Raw genomic sequence first — 23,890 nt, 5'->3', positions numbered from 1 at the left:
CAAATCCAAATTGATTACACCCTCAAAATACAAGCAAAATATTGTGGATGCTGGAAATCTGAAGTAAAAACAGAAGATGCTGGGTAAACACAGCAGGTCTGGCAGCATCTATCATTTAGACTCAAAATACTACTCTGTTTCTCTCCACAGATGCTGTCAGGCCTGCTGAGTTTATCCAACATTTCACAGTGACCTTGAGTCACTTAATTTTTTTTCAGTTCGTGGAATAATACATTTTCCTTTTGGTAATTCTTTTGAGATGTTTGTGCTGTTGTCAAGTCCAGCATTTATTGCCCATACCCCATTGAGAATGTGGTGGTGGGGCTACCGTGAGCCTTTGCAGTCCATGTGGTGAAAAAGCTCGGTCTATGCTTTTAAGTGGAGTGGCCAAGGAATCCCAGGATTTTGGCCCAGTCGCAATGAAGGAACCGCGGAAAAATTTCCATGTCTGCATGTCACGTGACTTGGAGGTGGTGGTGTTCCCATGTACCTGCTGTCCTACTCCTTCTCGGCATTGAAGGTCACAGCTCTGGGCGATTGCAGCCCAAATAATTCTTTGCTTGTGGCAATACTGCATCTTGTAGTATTCATTGGAACTGTGGTTTGTTGGTGTGAGTATTTAAGCAAATTGATGGGGGCTGCTAATCAAGTAGTCTGTTTTATCCTGGATGGTGCTCAGGTTTTCATCCATCCTCAGAAGTAGAGAATTTTCCGTCACACTTTTGACTTCTGAGATGACCAACTCACTGCAGACCACCCAGCATCTGACCATGAGACATAAGAGCAAAATTAGGCCACTCGGCCCATCGAGTCTGCTCCGCCATTCAATCATGGCTGATATTTTTCTCATCCCCATTCTCCTTCCTACTGACCATAACCCCTGATCCTCTTATTGATCAAGAATCTATCTATCTCTGTCTTAAAGACACAAGGGCTGTTTAGCACAGGACTAAATCGCTGTCTTTGAAAGCAGACCAAGGCAGGCCAGCAGCACGGTTCAATTCCCGTAACAGCCTCCCCGAACAGGTGCCGGAATGTGGCGACTAGGGGCCTTTCACAGTAACTTCATTTGACGCCTACTTGTGACAATAAGCGGTTTTCATTTTCATTTCATTCACTCAGTGATTTGGCCTCCACAGCCTTCTGCGGCCAAGAGTTCCACAGATTCACCACCCTCTGGCTGAAAAATTCCTCCTCGTTTCAGTTTTAAAGGATCGTCCCTTCAGTCTGAGATTGTGTCCTCTGCTTCTAGTTTTCCAGCTAGTGGAAACATCCTCTCCACGTCCACCCTATCCAGGCCTCGCAGTATCCCGTAAGTTTCAATAAGATCCCTCCTTAAACTCCAGCGAGTACAGACCCAGAGTCCTCAATCGCTCCTCATATGACAAGCTCTTCATTCCAGGGATCGTTCTTGTGAACCTCCTGTGGACCCTTTCCAAGGGCAGTACATCCTTCCTTAGATACGGGGCCCACAATTGCTCACAATACTCCAAATGGGGTCTGACCAGAGCCTTACACAACCACAGAGGTACATCCCGGGTCTTGTATTCTAGCTCTCTCTCTAATTGCTCAATATTGACGTGATTAGTCCAGCTCTGTCTTTGGTGAATGGTAACCTCAGAATATTGATAAGGAGGTACTCGGTTAATCATTGAATATCATGGGAATTGGTTAGTTGGTAGAAATGGCCATTGCTTGAAACGTTTGTGACCCAAATGTTACTCATCATCGATCGGCCGAAGTCTGGATGTTGTCCAGGACTTGCTGAGTATGGGCACGGATTGCTACATGGGACATGGGCGTCACAGGCTGTGTCAGCATTTATTGCCCAAGCCTATTTGCCCTTGAGGGGGGCAGTTCAGAGTCAACCACATAGCTGTGGGTCTGGAGTCACATGTAGGTTAGACCAGGTAAGAACAGCAAATTTCCTTCCATAAAGGACATGAGTGAACAGATGGGTTTTTACGACAATCGACAATGGTTTCATTAGACTCTTAATTCCAGATTTTTTTACATTGAACTCAAATTTAACCATCTGCAGTGGTGGGATTTGAACCTGGGTCCCCAGTGTGTTACGCTGGGCCTCTGGTTTACCAGTCCAGTGACAATACCACAAGCCACCGCCTCCTCATTGTTTTGCATCACTTTGCTGATGTCTGGGAGTAGGTCTATTGGGTGGTAGTTGGTTTGGTTGGATTTATCCTGCCTTTTGGGACACATATACATACTCAATGGGCCAAATGGCCTCCTTCTGCACTGTAGGGATTCTGTGGATGTTAAGAGGCTTGTATGGATATACCTGGTAATTTTTCCACCTTGTTGGGCAGGTGCCGGCATTGTAATTATGCTGGAACATCTTTGCAAGGGGTGCGGCTTGTTCTTCACTACAGCCAGGATGTTGTTGGTCCCTGGAGTCTTGACTGTATATGTGTCCCAAAAGGCAGGATACTATCATTCCTTGATGTTGCATGTGGTTGAGCCAAGGGAAGTAAAATAACAGACCTTTCACATTCTATTCTCTGCAGAGCCTTGAAACACAGCACGGAGCGTTGTTGGCTCTCGGATATATGATAGGACGGTACCTGGCCATAAAGAAGAGAAACGATTTAGATATCCAAGATATGGAACAGTCGGATACTGAAGAGCCACTGGAAGGCCAGCTAATCCAGTCCACCACAGAAACTATTAGTAATTAACTTGAAATATAACTCTGCATTGTGTTCTCATAGTTTCTTCATGAATGCACCTGATATTAATGCATCTGACCAAACTATTAAGCTTTTCTAGTTGTGAACTTTACTACCTTCAAATGTTTTTTTTATCGCTCCTTTAAGTGCCATTTTAGCTACTTTTTTTTGTCAATATATATTTTTGAAAGGTTGAGGAGGTTTGGATTTCGACCAGATTAGAAAAGCTCTTAACCATGGCATTGTTTGGCAGTGCATGGGGGCACTTAACCAGAACGGTTTTGAAATGCCTAATGTTCAGAGAATCATAGGATTTACAGTGCAGAAGGAGGCCATTCGGCCCATCGAGTCTGCACCGGCCCTTGGAAAGAGCACCCTACACAAGCCCACACCTCCACCCTATCCCTGTAACCCAGTAACCCCACCTAACCTTTTTGGACACGAAGGGCAATTTAGCATGGCCAATCCACCTAACCTGCACATCTTTGGACTATGGGAGGAAACCGGAGCCCCCGGAGGAAACCCACGCAGAGACTGGGAGAACGTGCAGACTCTGCATAGGCAATGACCCAAGCCGGGAATCGAACCTGGACCCTGGAGCTGTGAAGCAACTATGCGAACCACTGTGCTACCGTGCTGCCCATACAAGGGCAATTCTGTTGGTTGCCATTTGAAGGCTGGCCTGGAAGACACAATGCAAAATGAACCTTCTAAATGAGTAAAATCAGAGGGGGTTCCACCGTGGGTGATATTCCCAGATCTGTTCATAAGTAGGAGGAGCTTCCTACTCTTACTTTTCCCACTTTTGGTGCATTTACTCCTGTGGTGGTGAGAGTTGGAGCACAGCATGCAGACCAGACCTCTGTGTTTGCTTTTAACAGTGGTGAGAGATCTGTCTCGCTTTGCAGACATGCGCTCAAAATTGTCCCACATGTGTAACTTCCAGTCGCACTACCTATGTCGCAGACCCCAACTTTGAGCTCAACAGCCAGCATTGAACTGCTCGAAGAATGAAATTGTGCTGCAGATGTATATTCGAAGTACCCTGTTGTTAAGCATTTTTTTGTAGGTTGAAAGTTGTCCTCCAGGCCGAATATAAAGGAGCAGTTTCACTGCAATGAGTGCAACTGCTAAGGACACATGCAGTCCCTCTGTGTAAAATATGCTACTGAGGTTCCCAATGAAGGAAACCCAGCATTGCAATTTGCTCAAGTGCAGCCTTTTACTAAATAGTAACATGTAGTGTACTTATTTTTGTATTTGTAGACTGATAGTTTTATCCTCTCCTTTTAAGTATAGTATATATTTGCTAAAACATGTTATTGTATGTGTGTGTACACTGTTTTAAACAAAAATATTTCAGCTTCATTTTTAGGTGATGCATCCCCATCACTGGCCATGGCTGCTTGTGTCGCAGTCGGTGAAATTGGGAGGAATGGTGCTTTACCCATCATAAATGAAGGCCCTGGGTTCACAAAGCTGCGCTTGGTGGAGAGCTTACTAGCTAAGATCCGTTCAGGCAAGGAGAGTAACAAGGTGCGGGTCAATCTTTTATACCAGAAGTCTTTATGTTAGCTTTTTATTTGGAGCAGGAATACTCGGACATCATTTGGGCAGCACGGTAGCCCAGTGGTTAGCATTGTGTCTTCACAACGCCAGGGTCCCAGGTTCGATTCCCCGCTGGGTCACTGTCTGTGCGGAGTCTGCACGTTCTTCCCGTGTCTGCGTGGGTTTCCTCTGGGTGCTCCGGTTTCCTCCTACAGTCCAAAGACATGCAGATTAAATGGATTGGCCATGATAAATTGCCCTTAGTGTCCAAAAAGGTTAGGTGGGGTTATGGGGATAGGGTGGAAGTGAGGGCTTAAGTGGGTCGGTGCAGACTCGATGGACCGAATGGCCTCCTCCTGCACTGTATGTTCTATTTCTACCCATAGCACAGCAATCAGTCATTAACTGAATCTTCCCTGTTATTAATTTGGTTAATTTCTGCGCAGGAAGAATGAGGCCTTGATGCACAATTTAAACATATCAAATATGTCCATGTAATGATGTTGGGTCCCTATTTTAATTTGCAATGTTAACTGTAATTTGTGGTCCTTCTCATCGATGTTTACCGGGTTCCTTGGAATTTGATGTATCATCAAAGCCCAATTCTTAAGACGTTTTCTCCCTCCCCATGGTGTTGCCTCTAGATTGAGCACACTAACCTTACAGACTGCTAATTTCAGGAATGATGCCAAGCAGAATGTCGTTTCCCTCTAATTAACTCCTGAAGATGCAGTTTCCCTTATCAGTGGGAATAGATTGGGAAGCAAGCACATTTGTAGACAAGTTCTCATAATCTTGTTTTTGCTGAGACACTGTGGCTTTGAAATTGCATAACGAGATCTCAGCAAATTAGCACTTAAATGTGTTCTTTGCTGTACTAAACAAAGTGTTATCCATTTGGTTAATGTCTTGTTTAGATGGGAATTTAAGAACGTGTAAAGTGTTTGAGTGCCATTATGCAGTTGCACACTTGCTAGGTTTTTTAATGAGAAATTTGCACATTCTTCGATTCAGTGGCTGCGATTCAAAAGTTAAAGTCTTTTGGGCGCGTTTGGTGGAGTTTTTCTCAGCGGCTGTAGCCCCTGAGAATTTACCCGGCTGTTCACTGCACTTTCTCCCCACCGAGGCCACACTCGAGAGATTTCCTGCTGACGAGCTGATCTCGCCTAAAGGCTCTTTTAATTATTGCAGATCTGGGACGAGATTCAGATCTCACCGGGCGGAGCGTGCTAGGTGACTCCCAATCGACCAGTTGCAGAGGCGGATGTGGGGCTCTCCCACGGTACACCTGGATGTGCACCGGGAGCAAAGCAGTCGCTGTATCGCTCCCAGTATTTCTAAATTAATTTGTTAAATCTCACCCTAAATTATAACATAATATAAAACTTTATATTATAATCTAATTAGCTCACCAAGTAATGATAATTACAATTTTGCAACTGGCTGCACGACCTTATGGAATCCATAGAATAGTACAGAACTGAAGGAGGCCATTCAGCCCATCGAGTCCATGTGAGGGGTTATTACTTCAACTCTAAACTGGTGCGTAATGGAGAAGTTCAAACTATGCAGAGAATAGACACGAGTCTGATTCCTGGAGTTAGGAGTCTGAATTGTGATGAAGCATTGAAAAGACCTGGGCCTTTTAATTGTGTTCTTAATCCTCAAGACCATCTCCTGCTCTGATGTTAGATGTGTTTTGTGGTCAATAGATTGGAAATGGAAAATATCACCCCTAACTGTTCACGCTTGAATTAATCAAATCTAGTTGTTAATTAAAACCGCTGTGCAATTATTGAATATGATACTTTTGTATTTCTGTAGATGAAGGAGCGAGCAGTGCAGGCACTGGGCTATTTGCCTGTTGGAGATGGGGATTTTCCGCATCAAAAGATACTCCTGCAAGGATTGATGAACTCAGTTGAGGTAAACATTTACCTCAACACACATTGAAAAGCAATATTAAGAGCTCAAAACTGTACCATGCAATATGATTGTGAATTCATGTTTGGATACATCCGGCAGCACCAATACAGGCATCTGTTGGCCAGCCTGAGTTGCTCTTGTGATGGGGAGCCTTCTCTTGAGGTCCTGCAGTCTATGTGGTGATGTTACTCTCACATTGCTGTTAGGTTAGGGAATAGACGTGAAAAATAAATTCTTGGGCTACGGGCGTCAAAACCAAGACCAGCATTTATTGCTCATTCCTCGGCACCCTGAGGAGGAGATGGTGAGGACGGTCATGGTGACCTTGAACTGCTTCAATCCTTGTGGTGAAGGCGCTCCTGCAATGTACAGGGTTTTGACCCAGTGGTGAGAAAGGAACAGTGGTATATTTCCATGTCAGGATTGGGTGTGACTTGGGAGGTCATGATGTTCCCATGGGCCTGTTGTTCTTGCCCATTTCGGTGATGGAGGTTGTCCACTTGTTTGGTGCTCTCAAAGACCTTGACGAGCTGCTGGTGAGCATCATGTATACTGCCAGCTTCAAGTTAAAAGCAGAATATTTTGAATGTCGATATGTTAAAAGGTGGGGATCTGTATTATAATTTCAAAACGTGCTGATCAAAATGGAGCTGCTTCCTGGGACTGGAGCATCTGTTTTAAACCCTCAGTACCTTCTCCACGTCAACAGCACAGAAAACCCAGCCATGTTCCCTGGAGCACAATTTGATTTCACAGTGGTTCATCTGTCCACTGCGGGAAAATTAGGTTCTTTCTGATTTTTCCTTCATATTTTCAATTTAGTTTTCACTCAATATACCTGCTGGAATCTCAATAAGATCACAGTCCCATTGCTAACAGGACCAGAGCATAGCCTAAGAATCAGAGAAGAAAGAAAAGTCTAAATTACGAGAGTACTTGTGTGCATATTGCAGTCTGTGGTTTAAATGTAAGCCAGATGTTGGACCATTCTGTCCATGTTCCTCCTACAAGAGTTAGTTAGTAAGCCAACAATAAGAGAAAAACACAGCTTCAGCAGCCAGTTCACCAACTCTCATAACTATTACCTGGCTCTGAATCAATGTTCAACTGCTTGCCAGGTGCAAGTTTAAACAGGGCAGTCTGTATCGTGTTAGTCTCAGCTCAGTGGAAGCGCTCTCACTGCTGACTCAGAAGATCATAGATTTCCGCAGCACCAACTCCAGAGACTTGAGCACAACATCCAGGCTGACACTCCAGTGCAGCACTGGAGGAGTGCTACACTGGAGGAGGTACTGACTTTCAGATGAGGCATTCCAATTTGATTGTATCAAAAAGTGGCTGAAGACACTGGGTGCCCTGACAACATTCCAGCAGTAATACTGAAGACTTGTGTTCCAGAACTAATTGCACCTTTATTCAAGCTGTTCCAGTGCAGCTACAACACTGGCATCTACCCCAGAATATGGAGGATTGCTCAGGTATGTCAACTCCACAAAAAGCAGGACAAATCTATCCTAACCAATATAATCCCATCAGTCTACTGTTGATCTTCAGCAAAGTGAAAGGAAGTGCCATTGACAGTGCTGTCAAGTGGCACTAACTCAGCAATAACCTGCTCAAGGATGCTCAGTTTGGATTCCGTCAGGGCCACACATAACCTGATGTCACTACGACCTTGGTCCAAACATGGGCAAAAGAGCGGAACTCAAAAGATGGGATGAGAGTGGCTGTCTTTGATAACAAGGCAGCATTTGACTGAGTGTAGCATCAAGGAGCCCTGGCAAACTGAAGTCAGTGGGGCTCACAGGAAAACGTTCTGCTGTTTGGAGACTTACCAGACGTCCACCATCTACCAGGCACAAATCAGGAGTGTGCTTACTCTGCACTTTCACAGATGAGTGCAGCTCCAACAAAACTTAAGAGGCTGGACACCATCCAGGACAGAGCAGCCCACTTGATTGTCAGCCCTTCATCATTCACACCCTTCGCCACCACCGCACAGTGGCAGCAGTGTGTACCATCTACAAAGATGCTCTGCAGCAACCAAGGCTCCTTCGCAGCACCTTGCAAACCCGCAACCTCTACCACCTAGAGGGACAAGGGCAGCAGATGCATGGGAACACCAGCAAGTTCCCCCTGCAAGCCACTCACCACCCTGACTTGGAGCTGCGTCGCCATTCCTTCACTGTCGCTGGGTCAAAAACCTGGAACTCTCTCCCTAACGGCACTGTGGGTGTACCTACACCACATGGACTACAGCGGTTCAAGAAGTCAACTCATCACCACCTTCGCAAAGGCAATAAATGCCAGCCCAGCCCAACCAGTGACACCCATATCCCATAAACAAATTTTAAAAATTGAGGCCCCATCCGCCTTCCCAGGTGACCATGAAAGATTCCATAGCCACTGGTTCTAAGACAAGCAGAGGAGATCTGCCCCTGTAGCCTGGCCAGTATTGATCTAAAGCAAATGATCTGATGATTATCACGTCACTGATTGTGGGAGTTAATGCTATCGGTTGCGCTTCCTACACGACAACAGTGACTACACATCTGAAAATTTCCTTTCTGGAGAAGGCGCTATCAAAGTGCGAATCTGTCTGTCTCGGTCTCTCGGTTCTGCTGAAAATTGCTAATTGAGCGGCCAAATGAATGGCTGTAGGCAAGCTCAAACGTGCCTTTAGTGCAAGTGCACACCTGGGTTTACGACCGGTACAGAGGATGCCATCTGTCACAAGCGTATGGGAAAGTTGTAGAGTTATCCGTTGACCAGTTGATTTTTTCCAACAGGACGAATCAAAAAAAAAAATAATGCTGGCAGCCTCGAATGTCACGGGCTTCCAGTTAGAGTTAGAAATCGAAATCACCGGCATTGGATCTAAACTTTCATCCTTTTTCCCCCAGGCAAAACAAATAGAGCTGCAGTTTACGGTTGGAGAATCCATCACCAGTGCGGCTATAGGAACGGGTTCGCTGGCAGCTCGCGATCTGTGGATGGTTGCTGAGGAGGAATACACCCCTCCGGTTGGTAAGTTGCAGACGGTATGTGTGTTTTAACCTGTTGCTAACTCAAAAAAACCTGAAAATATAGGGTGCTATTTAGCGGCCTCGTCACGCCCGACTTGGTGTGGGGCAAGGCCGCTGAATCGCCCGAGTGGCCTCTCACGGGATTCGCAACGCTTGAAATGTCTCGCGAGATTTAACAAAATCTTGTGAGAGGCCGCAATCTGGATCCCGTCCTCACTGGGTGTGGTCCAGACCCTGCATATTTAAATGAACTATGGCACCTGGGAGGGTCTCCCAGGCCATTAGAGACCTCCAGGTGATCGGGGACAGGGGAGGATGGCACTCGCTCTGGCATCCGGGCTCCTTGGCACTGCCAGCCTGGCACTCAGATAGCACCACCTAGTGATCGGGCCCAAGCGGCCTTGAGGTGAAGGGGTGTTCCCGGGGCCTCCCTGAGGTTGGGGGAGGCGGGGGGCAGAAAGGGCAGGGGAAAGATAGGGACAGCCAGACAAAATGGCGTCCTGATCCTCAAAGAGCCTTTCCTGCTAGGCCAGTCAGCAGGAAATGACTCAAGGATGGACTCAGCGGAGAGAAAGCTCCCTGAGGCCAAAGAAGACAGCACAATGCCCTGAATAGCCCTCGACGCTGCAGCTGCCCAGAAATACTCTGCTAAATGCGTCCAAAACGGTCAAAGACTTTTTTTTTCAGTTGAATCGAACCCATAATCTCTGCGGTGAATTTGTGTAGTTTTTGAGGGAACAGTGAAGAATCGTGATGGTGATGATGGAGGTTTCACACAAAGATGGTTTAGTAAGAGAGAGATTTGAAATTAACAGCTTTGTATAATTCGAAGTGTGCAGTAGATTTTGATCAGGTTGCCCAGGAGTTATACAAACACTGTGCCTGATTTAAGTATGATGTGGAGATGCCAGCGTTGGTGTTCACCTGAGGAAGGAGCAGTGCTCCGAAAGCTAATGTTTGAAACAAACCTGTTGGACTTTAACCTGGTATTGTAAGACTTCTTACTGATTTAAGTATAAAATTGGTTGGGTGTGCATTTGTGTGACATGTTTGTCAGTGAACAGTGATGAGGACAATTCACTACTAGCACCATAAGAGCACCCAATTTTGAAAGTACTGAATGGTGGGCATTTCGTAGTTAATTGCCAAAAGCTTCATTCACAATCCCCACATTCATCAGCCGCAATTTTATTTCAAATTGTTAAGCAATTTGGTGGGCAATAGGATTGGCCACTTTATGCCGTACTTCATTGCAGAAATATTCACAGCACAGCATGTGGTAACATTACGTTCTGCTTCCAATTTTAAACATACTTTCCAAGAACAGTTTGTTCTTCCCGTTCTGTAAACGAGGGAGGAGGCTAAGTGGGGAAGTTGTAAGAGGTGGGACTGTTGGAAGAGGCGAAACCATCAATTGTTTTCCTTGTGTTCTGGTATGAGGTTAATGTTGATCTCTTCTTCCAGCTGATCTCTTTGCCTAGTTCAGCCAACCAGTGTAGCTAACAAACTGCTTACTCTATAAGTAATAACGGGAACATAATGTCTGTGGGAGGAATGGTGGAGGTCCGCTCTGGATGGGCCTACGGGGCAAAAGAGCGGAGAGAGAGCACTAAAAGCAGGTCTGTGAAAGATTGGAGACCAGCTACCAGGGGTAGTTTGATCCTGCCCCCACCCCTAATCCTACTGTAGTCTCAAATTTAGCACTGACTCGTAAGCATCGTTATAATTGGTGCATTGCCACAAGGTTTCTAATAGAATCACAGAATTTACAGTGCAGAAGGAGACCATTCGGACCATCGAGCCTGCACCGGCTCTTGGAAAGAGCACCCTACTTAAGCCCACGCCTTTGTCCTATCCCCGTAATCCAGTAACCCCCAGCTAACCTTTTGGGACACTAAGGGCAATTTAGCATGGCCAATCCACCTAACCTGCTCATCTTTGGACTGTGGGAGGAAACTGGAGCACCCGGGGAAACTCACGCACACACGGGGAGAACGTGCAAACTCCACACAGACAGTGACCCAAGCCGGGAATCGAACCTGGGACCCTAGAGCTGTGAAGCAACAGTGCTATCCATTGTACCACCGTGCCGCCCATAATAACGCTCGGTGCACAGGCTAAATTCTGAACCGGGAAGTCCACTTGGCTATCTAATGCAATAATTATTGGTTGGCCTCAATAGCAATATTGCGGAATCGTTGGACTGTGGTTGTCATGCAGAAAACACATTGGTGGCACAGAACTGGAATGGTACTTCAAAAATGGCAGTGGGAAATGTGACGTCGCACTTGAGAGAGCATTTACTTTAATGTTTCAATAGAAAAGGAAGCTTGTTACTGAGTTTTGCAATCACAGGCAACATGTCAGTCACAATTCCTGAAATAATAATGCAAATGCGCTCTGCCTCAGTTATGCTTTTTACAGCTCTCGGGGTTTGACCATCCATTAACATTTTGGGTTATTGTCATTATTCTCCTCTGAATATCACAGAATCGGAAATTGTTACATAGAATTTACAGTGCAGAAGGAGGCCATTCGGCCCATCGAGTCTGCACCGGCTCTTGGAAAGAGCACCCCACCCAAGGTCAACACCTCCACACTATCCCCACAACCCAGTAACCCCACCCAACACTAAGGGCAATTTTGGACACTAAGGGCAATTTATCATGGCCAATCCACCTAACCTCCCCATCTTTGGACTGTGGGAGGAAACCGGAGCACCCGGAGGAAACCCACGCACACACGGGGAGTATGTGCAGACTCCGCACAGACAGTGACCCAAGCCGGAATCGAACCTGGGACCCTGAAGCTGTGAAGCAATTGTGCTATCCACAATGCTGCCGTGTTGCCGTTCAGCACAGAAGGAGACCATTCAACCGTTCCCCTACCATTTCCCCTTAAAGAAGAATGTATTCATGTAGTTTGGATACAGTGCACTGGCTCACCTGCAAATTTCAATGTCCTTTTTGTTTTCAAATCCTCAGCTGTGAAAGTAAATGATGTTGTCCCATGGGTTCTGGATGAAATCCTAAAGAAATACATCATTAGTTCTAATCCCCATGTCCGCCAGGCTTCCTGCATCTGGCTTCTGTCACTGGTGAAAAAGCTAAGCCAACACAAGGAGATCAAGGTAAGTTGTGTTTGCATTGATGTTTTTCAAAATGTCCAGAATTACTGAATACTTGTGGAGATCCATTAGTGATTAATGTTGTGACGTTATGAACAGGTTATTTTTTTAACCTATGCTGGGAGGTGGGCAATCCCATCGGAATGGTCAGAATTTACTTTGTATTTCCTTCTTTAGAAATATGTTTTTCCAGAGTGTATTCATTAAAAGATGTTTAGCCAGTCTTGATAAGTAGAAATCATGTTTCCAGATGACAAAATTGGCAAGTTATCATTGATATTATTTTTTTTAAATGGTTAGAAATTTACTTATTTTAGAATTCACTTTTTAGCAGTGCAGTTTGTTGTAGATAATGGATTTTTTTTCCAATCCTCGAACAATCTGATGGGTTGCACATGTGTAATCTATCCTTTACAGTGTCATCTGAAGGAAATTCAGAGTGCGTTCATTTCGATTTTATCCGAGAATGATGGTAAGTTTACTGTAACTTTAATCTAAACTGTACAGCGATTCTCTTTCCAAGCTACTTTTCACTCTGGCACTTTAGCGTGAGTTATATTGAACTGTCTGTTACTCGTTAACTTTCTCACCAGCAGCGTGTAGATTTTTATTGAATCAGTCCAATTTGTACCGCTGCCTGCACCCGCAAACCATTAATGTACAGTAAAGTTCTAAAACTTAGTAATGCAGGACGTAGAAATCCATTTGTTTGTGGTTACAATTGAGCAAGGTTTTTGAATAATTGTGATTTATTTTTTTTGTAATCTAATTAGTTCATTTTATTAAATAAAAGCAAATTACTGCAGATGCTGGAATCTGAAACCATTTTATTCACAGATGATGGAAACACTCGAGTACATCCCCTTCCGATCAGGACAAAAAAGTCATCTTAACGTATGAGACAGCACGTGTATTTTAGTTGCCAGAATAGTTAACAGTCAGTGTACCTGACATTACACAAAGAACTGGCACCTGAACAATATCACCCAGTGAAGAAAACTGGTAGTTCAGATATTAGCACGAGGGGAACTACTACACTGTATTGCAATCCTTTCAGAAAACTAATTATTTAGTAGATAGCTGTGCAGGTTGATGCATTGTGCTGATTTATTTGTTTGCTTAACATTATAGAGCTTAGCCAGGATGTGGCATCTAAAGGTCTTGGATTGGTGTATGAACTAGGCAGTGAACAGGATCAACAGGAGCTAGTTTCAATTCTCGTGGAAACATTAATGACAGGGAAACGGTAAGAGCGTATCTATCCGTTGACAGGAATTTTAAGAAGCTATATAATCTGGCAACGACACTTTTTAAAAAAGTTTTTAGAGTGCCCAATTATTTTTTCTTCCAATTAAGGGGCAATTTAGCGTGGCCAATCCACCTAACCTGCACATCTTTGGGTTGTGGGGGTAAAACCCACGCGGACACGGGGAGAATGTGCAAACTCCACACGGACAGTGACCTAGGGCTGGAATTCGAACCCGGGTCCTCAGTGCCGTAGTCCCAGTGCTAACCGCCGCGCCACGTGACGCCCTCTCTGGCAACTTGATACCAAAGCTTTAAACAAGAAAGTGTCAAAATGTCCTTCTCCATAGCCATCAGAATCTGCATTGATTTAAATGGTCAAACCAAAGAATTAACTATCAATTCGTTTTATCAAAGCAATGACCGCTTGTCCTCCCAAAGGTTATTTTTTCTTTCACTGTAGCCCTACCAGGAAGGAGAGTATGTTGCTGTACACAAATTTGCTCCTTTAATTATTGGAGTATTAACAAGTTAACAGTAATCAGAGGAAGTATGAGCTCTGAATGAAAGTGTAACACAATCATAGATCCCGGACCACGCGACAGCTCATGAATTGGGCATTTTGTTTCAAAATACATTTCACTTTAATAATTGCGTTTTTGCAACACTTGACTTCTGTGGTTCGTCTTAATTTTCAGATAGTTATTTTGGAATATGTGACCTATTTTGAATATATTGAGGTCATTGGTCAGTGTTGTTGATTTGGCTCATTGACTGAAAAGCAATAATTCTTCTTACAGGATTAAGCAGGATCTGTCAGAAGACACGGAACTGTTTCAAGGGAATGCAATAGGCAAGACCCCTGATGGGTGAGAAGGACCAGGAATTCTGACTTACGAATGTTTTAAAGATGTGTTGAATGGAATGAGTATTCATGAAATTCTGTATTACTGATGGGTTGCATTAGTATTAATGAAGCAAATTTGAATATGTAATTCGGATTTGGATTAAATTTTGATGGTCATTTGTTTAAAAAAAAAAATGTTGCATAGAATTTACAGCACAGAAATAGGTCACTTGGCCCAACTGGCTTAGGGCAGTGTTTTTTGCTCTAGACCAGCCTTTCCCTGCCCCACCGCAGGAGAATTATTTATAGCATAAGACCATGAGCCATTGGAGCAGAATCAGACCACTTGGCCCATCAAGTCTGCTCCGACATTCAATCCTGGCTGATATGTTCCTCATTCCCATTCTCCTGCCTTCTCCCCATAATCCCTGATCCCCTTATTAATCAAGAGCCTATCTATCTCTCTTAAAGACACTCATTGATTTGGCCTCCACAGCCTTCTGTGGCAAAGAGTTCCACGCATTCATCGCCCACGATGGGCAAAATGGCCTAATTCTGCTCCTATATCTTATGAACTTAAACTTATGAAGAAATCCCTCCTCATCTCTGTTTTAAAGGATCATCCCTTCAGTCTGAGGCTGTGCTCTCGGGTTCTAGTTTTTCCTACTAGTGGAAACATCCTCTCCACGTCCACTCTATCCAGGCCTCGCAGTATCCTGTAAGTTTCACTAAGATCCTCTCTTATCCTTCTAAACTCCCAACGAGTACAGACCCAGAGCCCTTAACCGCTCTTCATTCCCGGAATCATTCTTGTGAACTTCCTCTGGACCCTTTCCAAGGCCAACACATCCTTCCTTAGATACGGGAGCCCCAAAATGCTCACGATACTCCAAATTTGCCCAGAGCCTTATTATACAGCCTCTGAAGTACATCCCCAGTCTTGCATTCTAGCCCTCTCGACATGAATGCTAAGAAGGGAGGCCTTTTGGCCCACTGAATCTATGCCAGCTCTTGCCCTGTCCGAATTTCCTTCCATCCCTTTCTCCCTCATGTAACTATCTAGCTTCCCCTTAACTGAATCCAAGATATTCGCCTCAAACTACTCTTCATGGTAGCAAGTTCATAAGAAATAGAGCAGGAATAGGTCCCTCGGGCCTGCCCTGCCATTCAATAAAATCATTGCCGCTCCGATTGTAGTTTAAGACCACTTTCCTGCATTCTCCACCCCCACCCTCAGAAAACAAACCCTTGACCTCTCTTGGCTGCTAAATCTCTGTCTAAATCAGAGTGAATATATTCATTGACCCAGCCCCCACTACTCTCTGGGAAAGGGAATTTCAAAGTCTAACTCGGTCTCCCCTCTAAGAGAAAACAAATCCTCATTTCCATCTTAAATAGAAGACCCCTTATTTTTGAACTGTGACTCCCAAGTTCTGGACTCGCCCACAATGGAAAACATCCAACCTGTCAACTCCCCTCAAGAGTCTTTTGTTTCAATAAAATCACCTCTAATTCTTGTAAAATCTAAAGAGTATAGGTCTAACCTGCTCAACTTTCCTTTATAAGACAACCACACTCTGGGTAAAGAGCATTCTCTTCAGTTGTCTATTGGATTTATCGGCGACCATCTTATATCTATGGTTGTCGGTAATAGTCTCCCCTGAAATTAGAAACAACTTCATGTAAATCTTAATTATTTCCAAAGCCATTAATAACTGTCTTGCAATGCATGCAATTCCTGTTCATTTTAGAATTTATTTTCCAAAATCATTTGTTAAATTTCCTGGCTAGAATTCTGAAATGCCTGATCAAACTGCCCCAGTTTCAAAACTTGTAGATCCCCTCTCTGCAGTTTTAAAAAGATAAACAGGTTTGCTCCCCTGATTATTATATATTTTGAGATCCTAACGTTAGCCGTACTATAGAGGAATTTTCCCACAGAGAGTAAAACTTTATGCATTAACTAGAGAAGGCTCGTGAGGAAGATTAGTAGGGGGTAAACAGAAAAACATGAACCTCAGAGTTCATCCATTTACTCCTTGAAAGATTTGAAGAACAAATTAAAATAGAAACAAAGCCACGATGAGCATCCATAGTGAGACCGCCAAAGGTTGCAAAGTGGAAAGATTAACGCTTTGGGTGGAAACCAACAGAGCTCAATCGGGAAGACAAGTGTGCCGAGTTAACAAGATCCACTTAAATAGAGGTTGTGAGTCAACATCAAGGAGTACAGGCATTTTCTGGGTTTGGTGAACTTAAATGATTTAAAAAATTAAGGAAGTTACAAATGCTCGATAAAGCTGGAGAAAGTTGCAAAGATAATGTGAAATAAGGCCGTTGATCGTTTTCAAATGTTGAGGGGCCAGAGAGCTTGCGTAGGTCACGAGTGGGCAATGGGAAAGGAAGACTTTGAGCAGCATTTTCTGTTTTTGTTTGAGATATCCAGAATATGCATTCTTTTTTTGTTTTTAAGCTCAATGATAAACTAAATAGTTTTGACGATATTTCTGGTCGGAACTAAACTCTCTCCCATTGCCAATTCCATATCGTGGTGAATAATTCTTTTCTGCTATACTCCTCTGCTAAAACTAGTGAGTGCGATTGCTTCACACTACCTCCTGACTTTTCTTTCAAACCTTCATCAGACAGGGACTGTCAACTTACAAAGAACTTTGCAGTCTCGCAAGCGACCTTAATCAACCTGACCTTGTTTACAAGTTCATGAACTTGGCCAATCACCATGCCATGTGGAACTCTCGGAAGGTAAATTATGTTTCGGGGAGTGTTCATAATGTACGTGAGTGGGAATTCATTGAATTCCCGGCGGAAGGAGTAAGCTCTGCCAATCAGGTCTGACCCTATGGGTCGCTGATGTTTCGCGTTAGCCACGAGGGTTGTGTGATGGTGATGCTGGTACGAAGTAACTGCTGCTTGTCCCTGCAGGGTGCGGCTTTTGGCTTTAACATCATAGCAACGAAGGCTGAAGAGCAACTGGCTCCTTATTTAGCTCAACTTATTCCGCGACTTTATCGCTACCGGTTTGATCCAAATTCTGGAATCCGGCAGGCAATGACCAGCATTTGGAATGCTCTCGTCACTGATAAGAATGCGGTAAGTCCGGCACTTCACTCCGATCCAAGACCTGATTGTTTTCACTTGAGCTATTTTAGCAATATAATTTGGAGTTATGTCACCTCCAAGCCAGTTAGTTTTTCTATCTGTTTGATGTAACTGGATGTGGTTACTTACATCAGAGTGCGCATACACAGGAGAAAATTACTTTTTTGAGCAACTTCCAGCGCAGCTGGCTGCTAGCACCAATAAATGGTGGTTTCCTGAGGGAACATTCCTCAGGATGATATCCCTTTAAGGATTCATCCTGCTCTTTTTTTCACCCTGCAAACGACACCCCACCTGTGCAGGATTGCTCCTGCTTTAACTTTCTATACAGACATTCATGAAGCACTTGATATTGTGTAATTGCCACACCATCCTGGTGATAACAGTTTTTTTGTCCTCTCCTGTAATTTTGTGTTCTAAATGTAAAATGTAAGAAATTAAAAACTTAGTGATGGGAGAGCTGATTGACACCTCCAGTGGATACAGCAACTTTATGAATCGCACTGATCTTTGTTTTTCTAAAATGCATCGTTCTCGCACTGATCCATGTATGAGCTTCCCCTTTTTATATAGGATGTACTCTAAGATGTATCTGGGCTACAAATCTGTTTCAAAGCTCATCCATTTTAGACAGTTTTCGAAAGAATTACCTAATTATATGTTTCTTTCAACAGATAGATACATATTTAAAGGAGATTCTTCAAGATCTAATAAACAATTTAACCAGCAATCTTTGGCGGGTCCGTGAATCCAGGTACGTACTACGGTCTTAGAAGTGTGGTATGGTCCTGTGAGACTGAATCGCAGTAACTCTAGACTTGTGTTACAGTTGTCTTCGACCTTCTTCGGGTAGGGAGGTGGAAATTGGGCTGGTTTCCAGCCTTTGGCCTGGATTCTCTGCCGCCGGTAATGGGGTCCCCAATGCAGAGGAGAACTTAAAAATCAGCGTCTGGCATCGGCAGGTGCCAATCCAATCGCGATGTTCTGACGCCCCCGCTGGCGGCGGGATCGGGGTTGACATCCCTGATGTTGCCAGGGATTACCACAGGTCTCACCAAGCGTGAGCCTGACGTCGTGGACCTCGAGGTGGACCCAGGGGGTAACTCATTAAGGGAATTTAGTTGCTCCCAGAAATATAGTAAAAACTCCCTGGAAGTTTTCGGATCAGTGGGTCCGTTGTTGCTGAGCATGTTCAGGGATTCTTTGACAAGGGGCACCCTCCCGGAGACATTACGGCAGTCGTCTATCTTTCTGCTCCTGATAAAGGATAAGTGTGGGTCGTATCGCCAATCTCCCTGTTAAATGTAGATGCCAAGCTAATGGCCACGATATTGGCATTAAGGCTGGAGAGTTGAATTCCGGAGGTAGCGGGGGGAGACCGGATAGGGTTTGTGAAGGGACGGAAGTTGTCGGCCACTGTGAGGCAGTTGTTCAATGTGGTGCTTACTCCTCCGGCCAGGCTTAAATTGAAGATAATCATATCGTTGGACGCGGAAAAGGCGTTCAACCGGATGGAGTGGGGGTACCTCTTTACAGTGTTGGAGAAGTTTGGGGTTTGTGCCGTGGGTACAGCTGCTATTTGCGGCCCCGTTTGCTTGTGTTTGTACCCACATCATGAGCTCAAGTCTTTCCGGTTGCATCGGGGTATGAGGTACGGGGGTCCGATGTTTCCCTCGTTGAACCGTTGGCCATTGCTTTGAGGGCCTCAAATGGGTGGAGTGGGATTGTTGGTGGGGAGGGGTGGAAAATACAATTATAAAATTTGTTCAGTGCAGAAGGTGACCACTCGGCCTGTTGAGTCCGCACAACCCTCTGAAAGAGCACCCTACCTCGGCCCACTCCCCACCCTATCAGGGGTTAAAGGTAACCCCACTTAACCGACACACACCTGTGGGAGGAAACCGCAGCACCCAGAGGAAATGCATGCAGGCATGGGAGAATGTGCAAACTCCACACAGGCAGTTGCCCAAGGCTGAAATTGAACCCAGGTTCCTGGTGCTGTGAGGCAGTATTGCTAACCACTGTGCCGTCATTATATCATTATATGCAGATGATTTGCTGCTGTACGTGAGTGTCCTGGGGTTGTCTATAGGGAATGTTTTGGGTATTTTGCATGAGCTTCGGTGCCTTCTCTGGTTGTAAGTTGAATATAGGGAACAGCGAATATTTTGTGGTCAGAGCATCATAGATTATCATAGAATTTACAGTACAGAAGGAGGCCATTCGGCCCATTGAGTCTGCGCCGGCTCTTGGAAAGAGCACCCTACCCAAGGTCAACACCTCCCCCCTATCCCCATAACCCAATAATCCCATCCAACACATCGGGGAGGGGAGCCAGATTTTGGGAGGGCGGGGATTGCCGTTTTGGTTTGCGGGGACCAGTTTTCGATACTTAGGGGTCCAGGTGGCTGAAGATTGGACGGGCTCCGAAGGTTGAATTACATGAGCCACAAACCAGCTGCAGCCTTGATTCATTCATCCCCCTTCACGGGTGAACATCTCTTTAAGTGGTGAAGCCGCAATGTTTACAAACATCAACCACAACAAAGAGTGGTAAGTGCATTGCAATCACATGCTTGAGTCAGGTCAGGTCACCCCTGTATTTGGGGGAAGGGGGAGCACACAGAAAAAACAGGGATGGGGGATCCGCTTTTGGGGGGGGTTTTGTGGGACTTTGCACTTTGCTCAAAATGGCGGCCCAAAAGTGGAATTCTCTCGTAATCCTCGCCATGCATAAATTTTCATGGCAAAGGATACTGAATTGCTTCCCGATTTGCGCTCCCAGGGGGAACATATTTACGGTAACAAATCTCCTCGCCGGGAGAACGTAAAGCTGGATTCTCCGATTCTGCAGCTAGGTCCGGAGGATGCGTCTGGTCTTACGACCAAAATGTTGGCGCCGCTCCTGCATCGCTTCTCCGTCCGGTGGGGGGCTAGCAGCCACGCCAAGTAAACCCTGCCGATAAGGACGTAGAATGGCCTGGTCCGTGGCCAAGCATGTACACGGCGGCAGCCTGCAGTGGCTTCGCCGTACAGCATTTTGCTGGCCACGCGTGGACCCGGCCTGCCAAAAACAGTCCCCCTGTAACCCCTCTCCCACCAGTCCCCCCAGCCCATGCCAAAGCCTCCCCTGCCAGCGGAAAGGCTCTCATCCCACCCCGACTGGCGGCGCTGGACACAGTCCGCAGCCGCCACACCAGGATTACAAAGATTTAGAGGACACGTGACCGACGCCATCGAGAAGTCGGCCCATCGGGGGAGGCCCTCGGGTAACGTCCTGAGGCCGCTCTAAGGCGTGAGGAGTACGCCGTTTTTGAGGGGCGGAGCATCGTAAAAAGGCACCTCCCCCGATTTCGCCGTAAAAAGGGATTCTCTGGCCGATCGCTGAATGTGATTTTGCCATCGGCAATCGGAGAATCCCGCCCATAGTCTCCCACGCGGAGAGTCTCGTCCTTTGACTGCAGTCCAATAACCAGTCCTAAATAGCTAGGCTGTCATGTCAAGGACTACCACTTGGATGACCACTAAACTTTATTCAGGCAAGATATCGGTTTTCTATTGAATGAGCGACAGAAAATCATTTTATTTTTTATTCCTTCATGGGATGTGGGTATCGCTGGCTAGGCCAACATCTATTGCCCATCCCTAATTGCCTTTGAGAAGGTGGTGGTGGTGAGCCATCTTTTCTTGAATCACTGCAGTCCATTTGCTGTAGGAACGTCCACAGTGCTGTTGGGAAGCAAATTCCAGGATTCTGACCCAGCAACTGAACAAATGGAGATATAGTCCCAAGTCAGGATTGTACATGATTTGGAGGGGAACTTGCAGTTGGTAGTTTCCCATGCATCTGCCCTTGTCCTCTCAGGTGGTAGAAGTCAGGGTTTGGAAGGTGTTAAGGAGCCTTGATGAGTTGCTGCAGTGAATCTTGTAGACGGTACACACGGCTGCCACTGTGTCGGTGGTGGAGGGAGTGAATGTTTGTGGATGGGGTGTCAATCAGGCGGGCTGCTTTGTCCTGGATGGTGTCAATCTACTTGAGTGTTGTTGGAGCTGCACTCATCTAGGCAAGTGGGACGTATTCCATCACACACCTGACTTGTGCCTTGTAGATGGTGGACAATCTTTGGGGGGGTTAGGAAGTGAATTATTCGCGGCAGGGTTCCTAGCCTTTGACCTGCCCTGGTAGCCACAGTATTTATATGGCTAGTCCAGTTCAGTTTCTGGTCAATGGTAACCCCCAATTCCCATTGACTATTCGGGGCTGGGGGCACTGTAGTGGGCGGTCCGGGGCGCGTGCGCGGCCGATTGGGGGCACTACTTTGTCGATCCAGGTCCGCAGGCTGAGACCGCCATGGAGCCGCCGCCGCCGCCATGCCCGGCCTCTGAACCAGAAGTACTGGGGGCCGTATCGGCAGCTAGAGCTGCTAACTCTACACTGCCTCTCTGCTAGACCCCAGTAAAACGGGGAACTGGTGGCCGTTTTACGCCAGTTTTTCTCGCGTAAAATACCACCGTTTTCACGCCGGCGTGTGGACATAGTCTCTAAAACGGAGAATCCACCCCTGGGAGTGACAGCCTCAATTTTGTGCTCACGTCTCCGGAGCAGGGCTTGAATGCACAACCTTCTGATTTTGGGAGGGACTGTGTCACCATTGAGCCACACAGAAAGGCTTGATCTTGCCCCAAGGTATTCATTTCAGCGTAACTCTTCCCTTTTGTGATGTACCTTGAATAGTAAATGCAAATGACATTCCAGCAATCTATCAAATATGTTTTGCTTGTCGTGTAACCGCAGTGTGATGTTTATATGAACAAAAAGGGGGCAGCACGGTTGTGCAGTGGTTAGCACTGCTGCCTCACGGCGCCGTGGTCCCAGGTTCGATCCCGGCTCTGGTTCACTGTCCGTGTGCAGTTTGCACATTCTCCCCGTGTTTGCGTGGGTTTTGCCCCCACAACCCAAAAGATGTGCAAGTTAGGTGGATTGACCACGCTAAATTGCCCTTTTATTGGAAGAAATGAATTGGGTACTCTAAATTAATTTTTTTTAAATATGAACAAAATGAAGTTTTAAAACATCTTTAATTCTCCAAGCATTTTTCAATCGCATTTGAGAATAGAAACCTACCATTTGTCTTGATCACATTTATTAGCCTTGTCCCTGTCACCTCCCAATAATTAAAAGCATTTCAGTAAACGTGTCCTTTTAACATTTCTGGAAATGTAGGTTGTAGACCCATTATAATTTCCCTTCCAGTGAGAATTACATCCACTTAATTGTATAAAGAACACAGAAGGCAGAGAATGTGGTTTTTCCCAACTGTATTCACTCACATACCTATTGTCTTACAGCTGTTTAGCAATTAGTGACCTACTGCAGGGAAGACAAGCAGATGATATAATTGACCGGCTCACTGAAATGTGGGAGACTCTCTTCAGAGTGCGTGACGATATAAAGGTACAGCATTTAACTTCAGGCACTCTTCCAACATGGGTTTTTGCACAGATTATGCTGCCATGTCGCTACGTTTGATGTTTGAATGTCACAACCAGTGTTCCCTCTCAGCTGTTTGGGTGGGAAATTGGGAATGTGTCGCTCAGGGAAAATACAGGCCGTGCATCAGCAGCATTCCCTTTAAGATGCCCGTGTCAATCTAAAAGGGACCAGGCAGTGCAACCGGCCGGCCATACATAGCAAATGGAAATTCGAGCGGGCATGTGGTCCCATCAGTTGTATGAAGGCAGGATTGTTTTGGGTCGCAATGCCGCTGAAGACTAACCTGCCAACATTGATTGCGTCAACTCGCAGACAGAAAATGGCCACTCGCCTGAGACGCTGGTGGGTGACCATCTCGCGCAAACATCTGCCGGCATGAGTAAGGAAGGGATTCCACTTGTACGTTTTGGGAGCGGTTGAAAATTAAGAGCATAGGATTAAATTATTGAAGATGCGAATACCTTGACTCTTGAACTAAGCAATCTTGTTTATTTAACAGGAGTCTGTTCGTAAGGCTGCAGACTCTGCACTTAAAACCTTGAGTAAGGTAAGAATATTACTTGTATATTGAATACATGAAATGAAATGAAAATCGCTTATTGTCACAAGTAGGCTTCAAATGAAGTTACTGTGAAAAGCCCCTAGTCGCCACATTCCGGCGCCTGTTCGGGGAGGCTGTTACGGGAATTGAACCGTGCTGCTGGCCTGCCTTGGTCTGTTTTCAAAGCCAGCGATTTAGCCCTGTGCTAAACCAGCCCCTTGGAATCGAGTTTAATTTATTTCATGTTGGCAGCGTGCTACTAAATGAGACGGACATTTAAGGTTCTGGTAATCTCATTCACGTTGACTAGCTGAAGCTTCTGGTCTTTC

The 23,890-nt window shown here is 45.4% G+C and overlaps 1 protein-coding gene across 1 annotated transcript in view; it reads left to right on the top strand.

Moving 5' to 3' along the window:
- ecpas (Ecm29 proteasome adaptor and scaffold) overlaps nucleotides 1-23,890 on the top strand; it is a 115,900-nt gene that overhangs the window by 54,023 nt on the left and 37,987 nt on the right. The window contains exons 21-33 of the mRNA XM_072517326.1: nucleotides 2,526-2,688; nucleotides 4,051-4,223; nucleotides 6,060-6,161; nucleotides 9,065-9,188; nucleotides 12,172-12,317; nucleotides 12,732-12,786; nucleotides 13,446-13,560; nucleotides 14,360-14,428; nucleotides 17,052-17,169; nucleotides 17,350-17,517; nucleotides 18,201-18,280; nucleotides 22,876-22,981; nucleotides 23,520-23,567. Coding sequence (XP_072373427.1) covers nucleotides 2,526-2,688; nucleotides 4,051-4,223; nucleotides 6,060-6,161; nucleotides 9,065-9,188; nucleotides 12,172-12,317; nucleotides 12,732-12,786; nucleotides 13,446-13,560; nucleotides 14,360-14,428; nucleotides 17,052-17,169; nucleotides 17,350-17,517; nucleotides 18,201-18,280; nucleotides 22,876-22,981; nucleotides 23,520-23,567 — 1,467 coding nt within the window. The remainder of the gene's footprint in view (nucleotides 1-2,525; nucleotides 2,689-4,050; nucleotides 4,224-6,059; nucleotides 6,162-9,064; nucleotides 9,189-12,171; nucleotides 12,318-12,731; nucleotides 12,787-13,445; nucleotides 13,561-14,359; nucleotides 14,429-17,051; nucleotides 17,170-17,349; nucleotides 17,518-18,200; nucleotides 18,281-22,875; nucleotides 22,982-23,519; nucleotides 23,568-23,890) is intronic.

The sequence above is a fragment of the Scyliorhinus torazame genome, chromosome 9, assembly GCF_047496885.1.
Source record: "Scyliorhinus torazame isolate Kashiwa2021f chromosome 9, sScyTor2.1, whole genome shotgun sequence".
Lineage (NCBI taxonomy): Eukaryota > Metazoa > Chordata > Chondrichthyes > Carcharhiniformes > Scyliorhinidae > Scyliorhinus > Scyliorhinus torazame.
The sequence above is the reverse complement of the archived record's forward strand: the minus strand, read 5'-3'. Positions and strand labels throughout refer to the sequence as shown.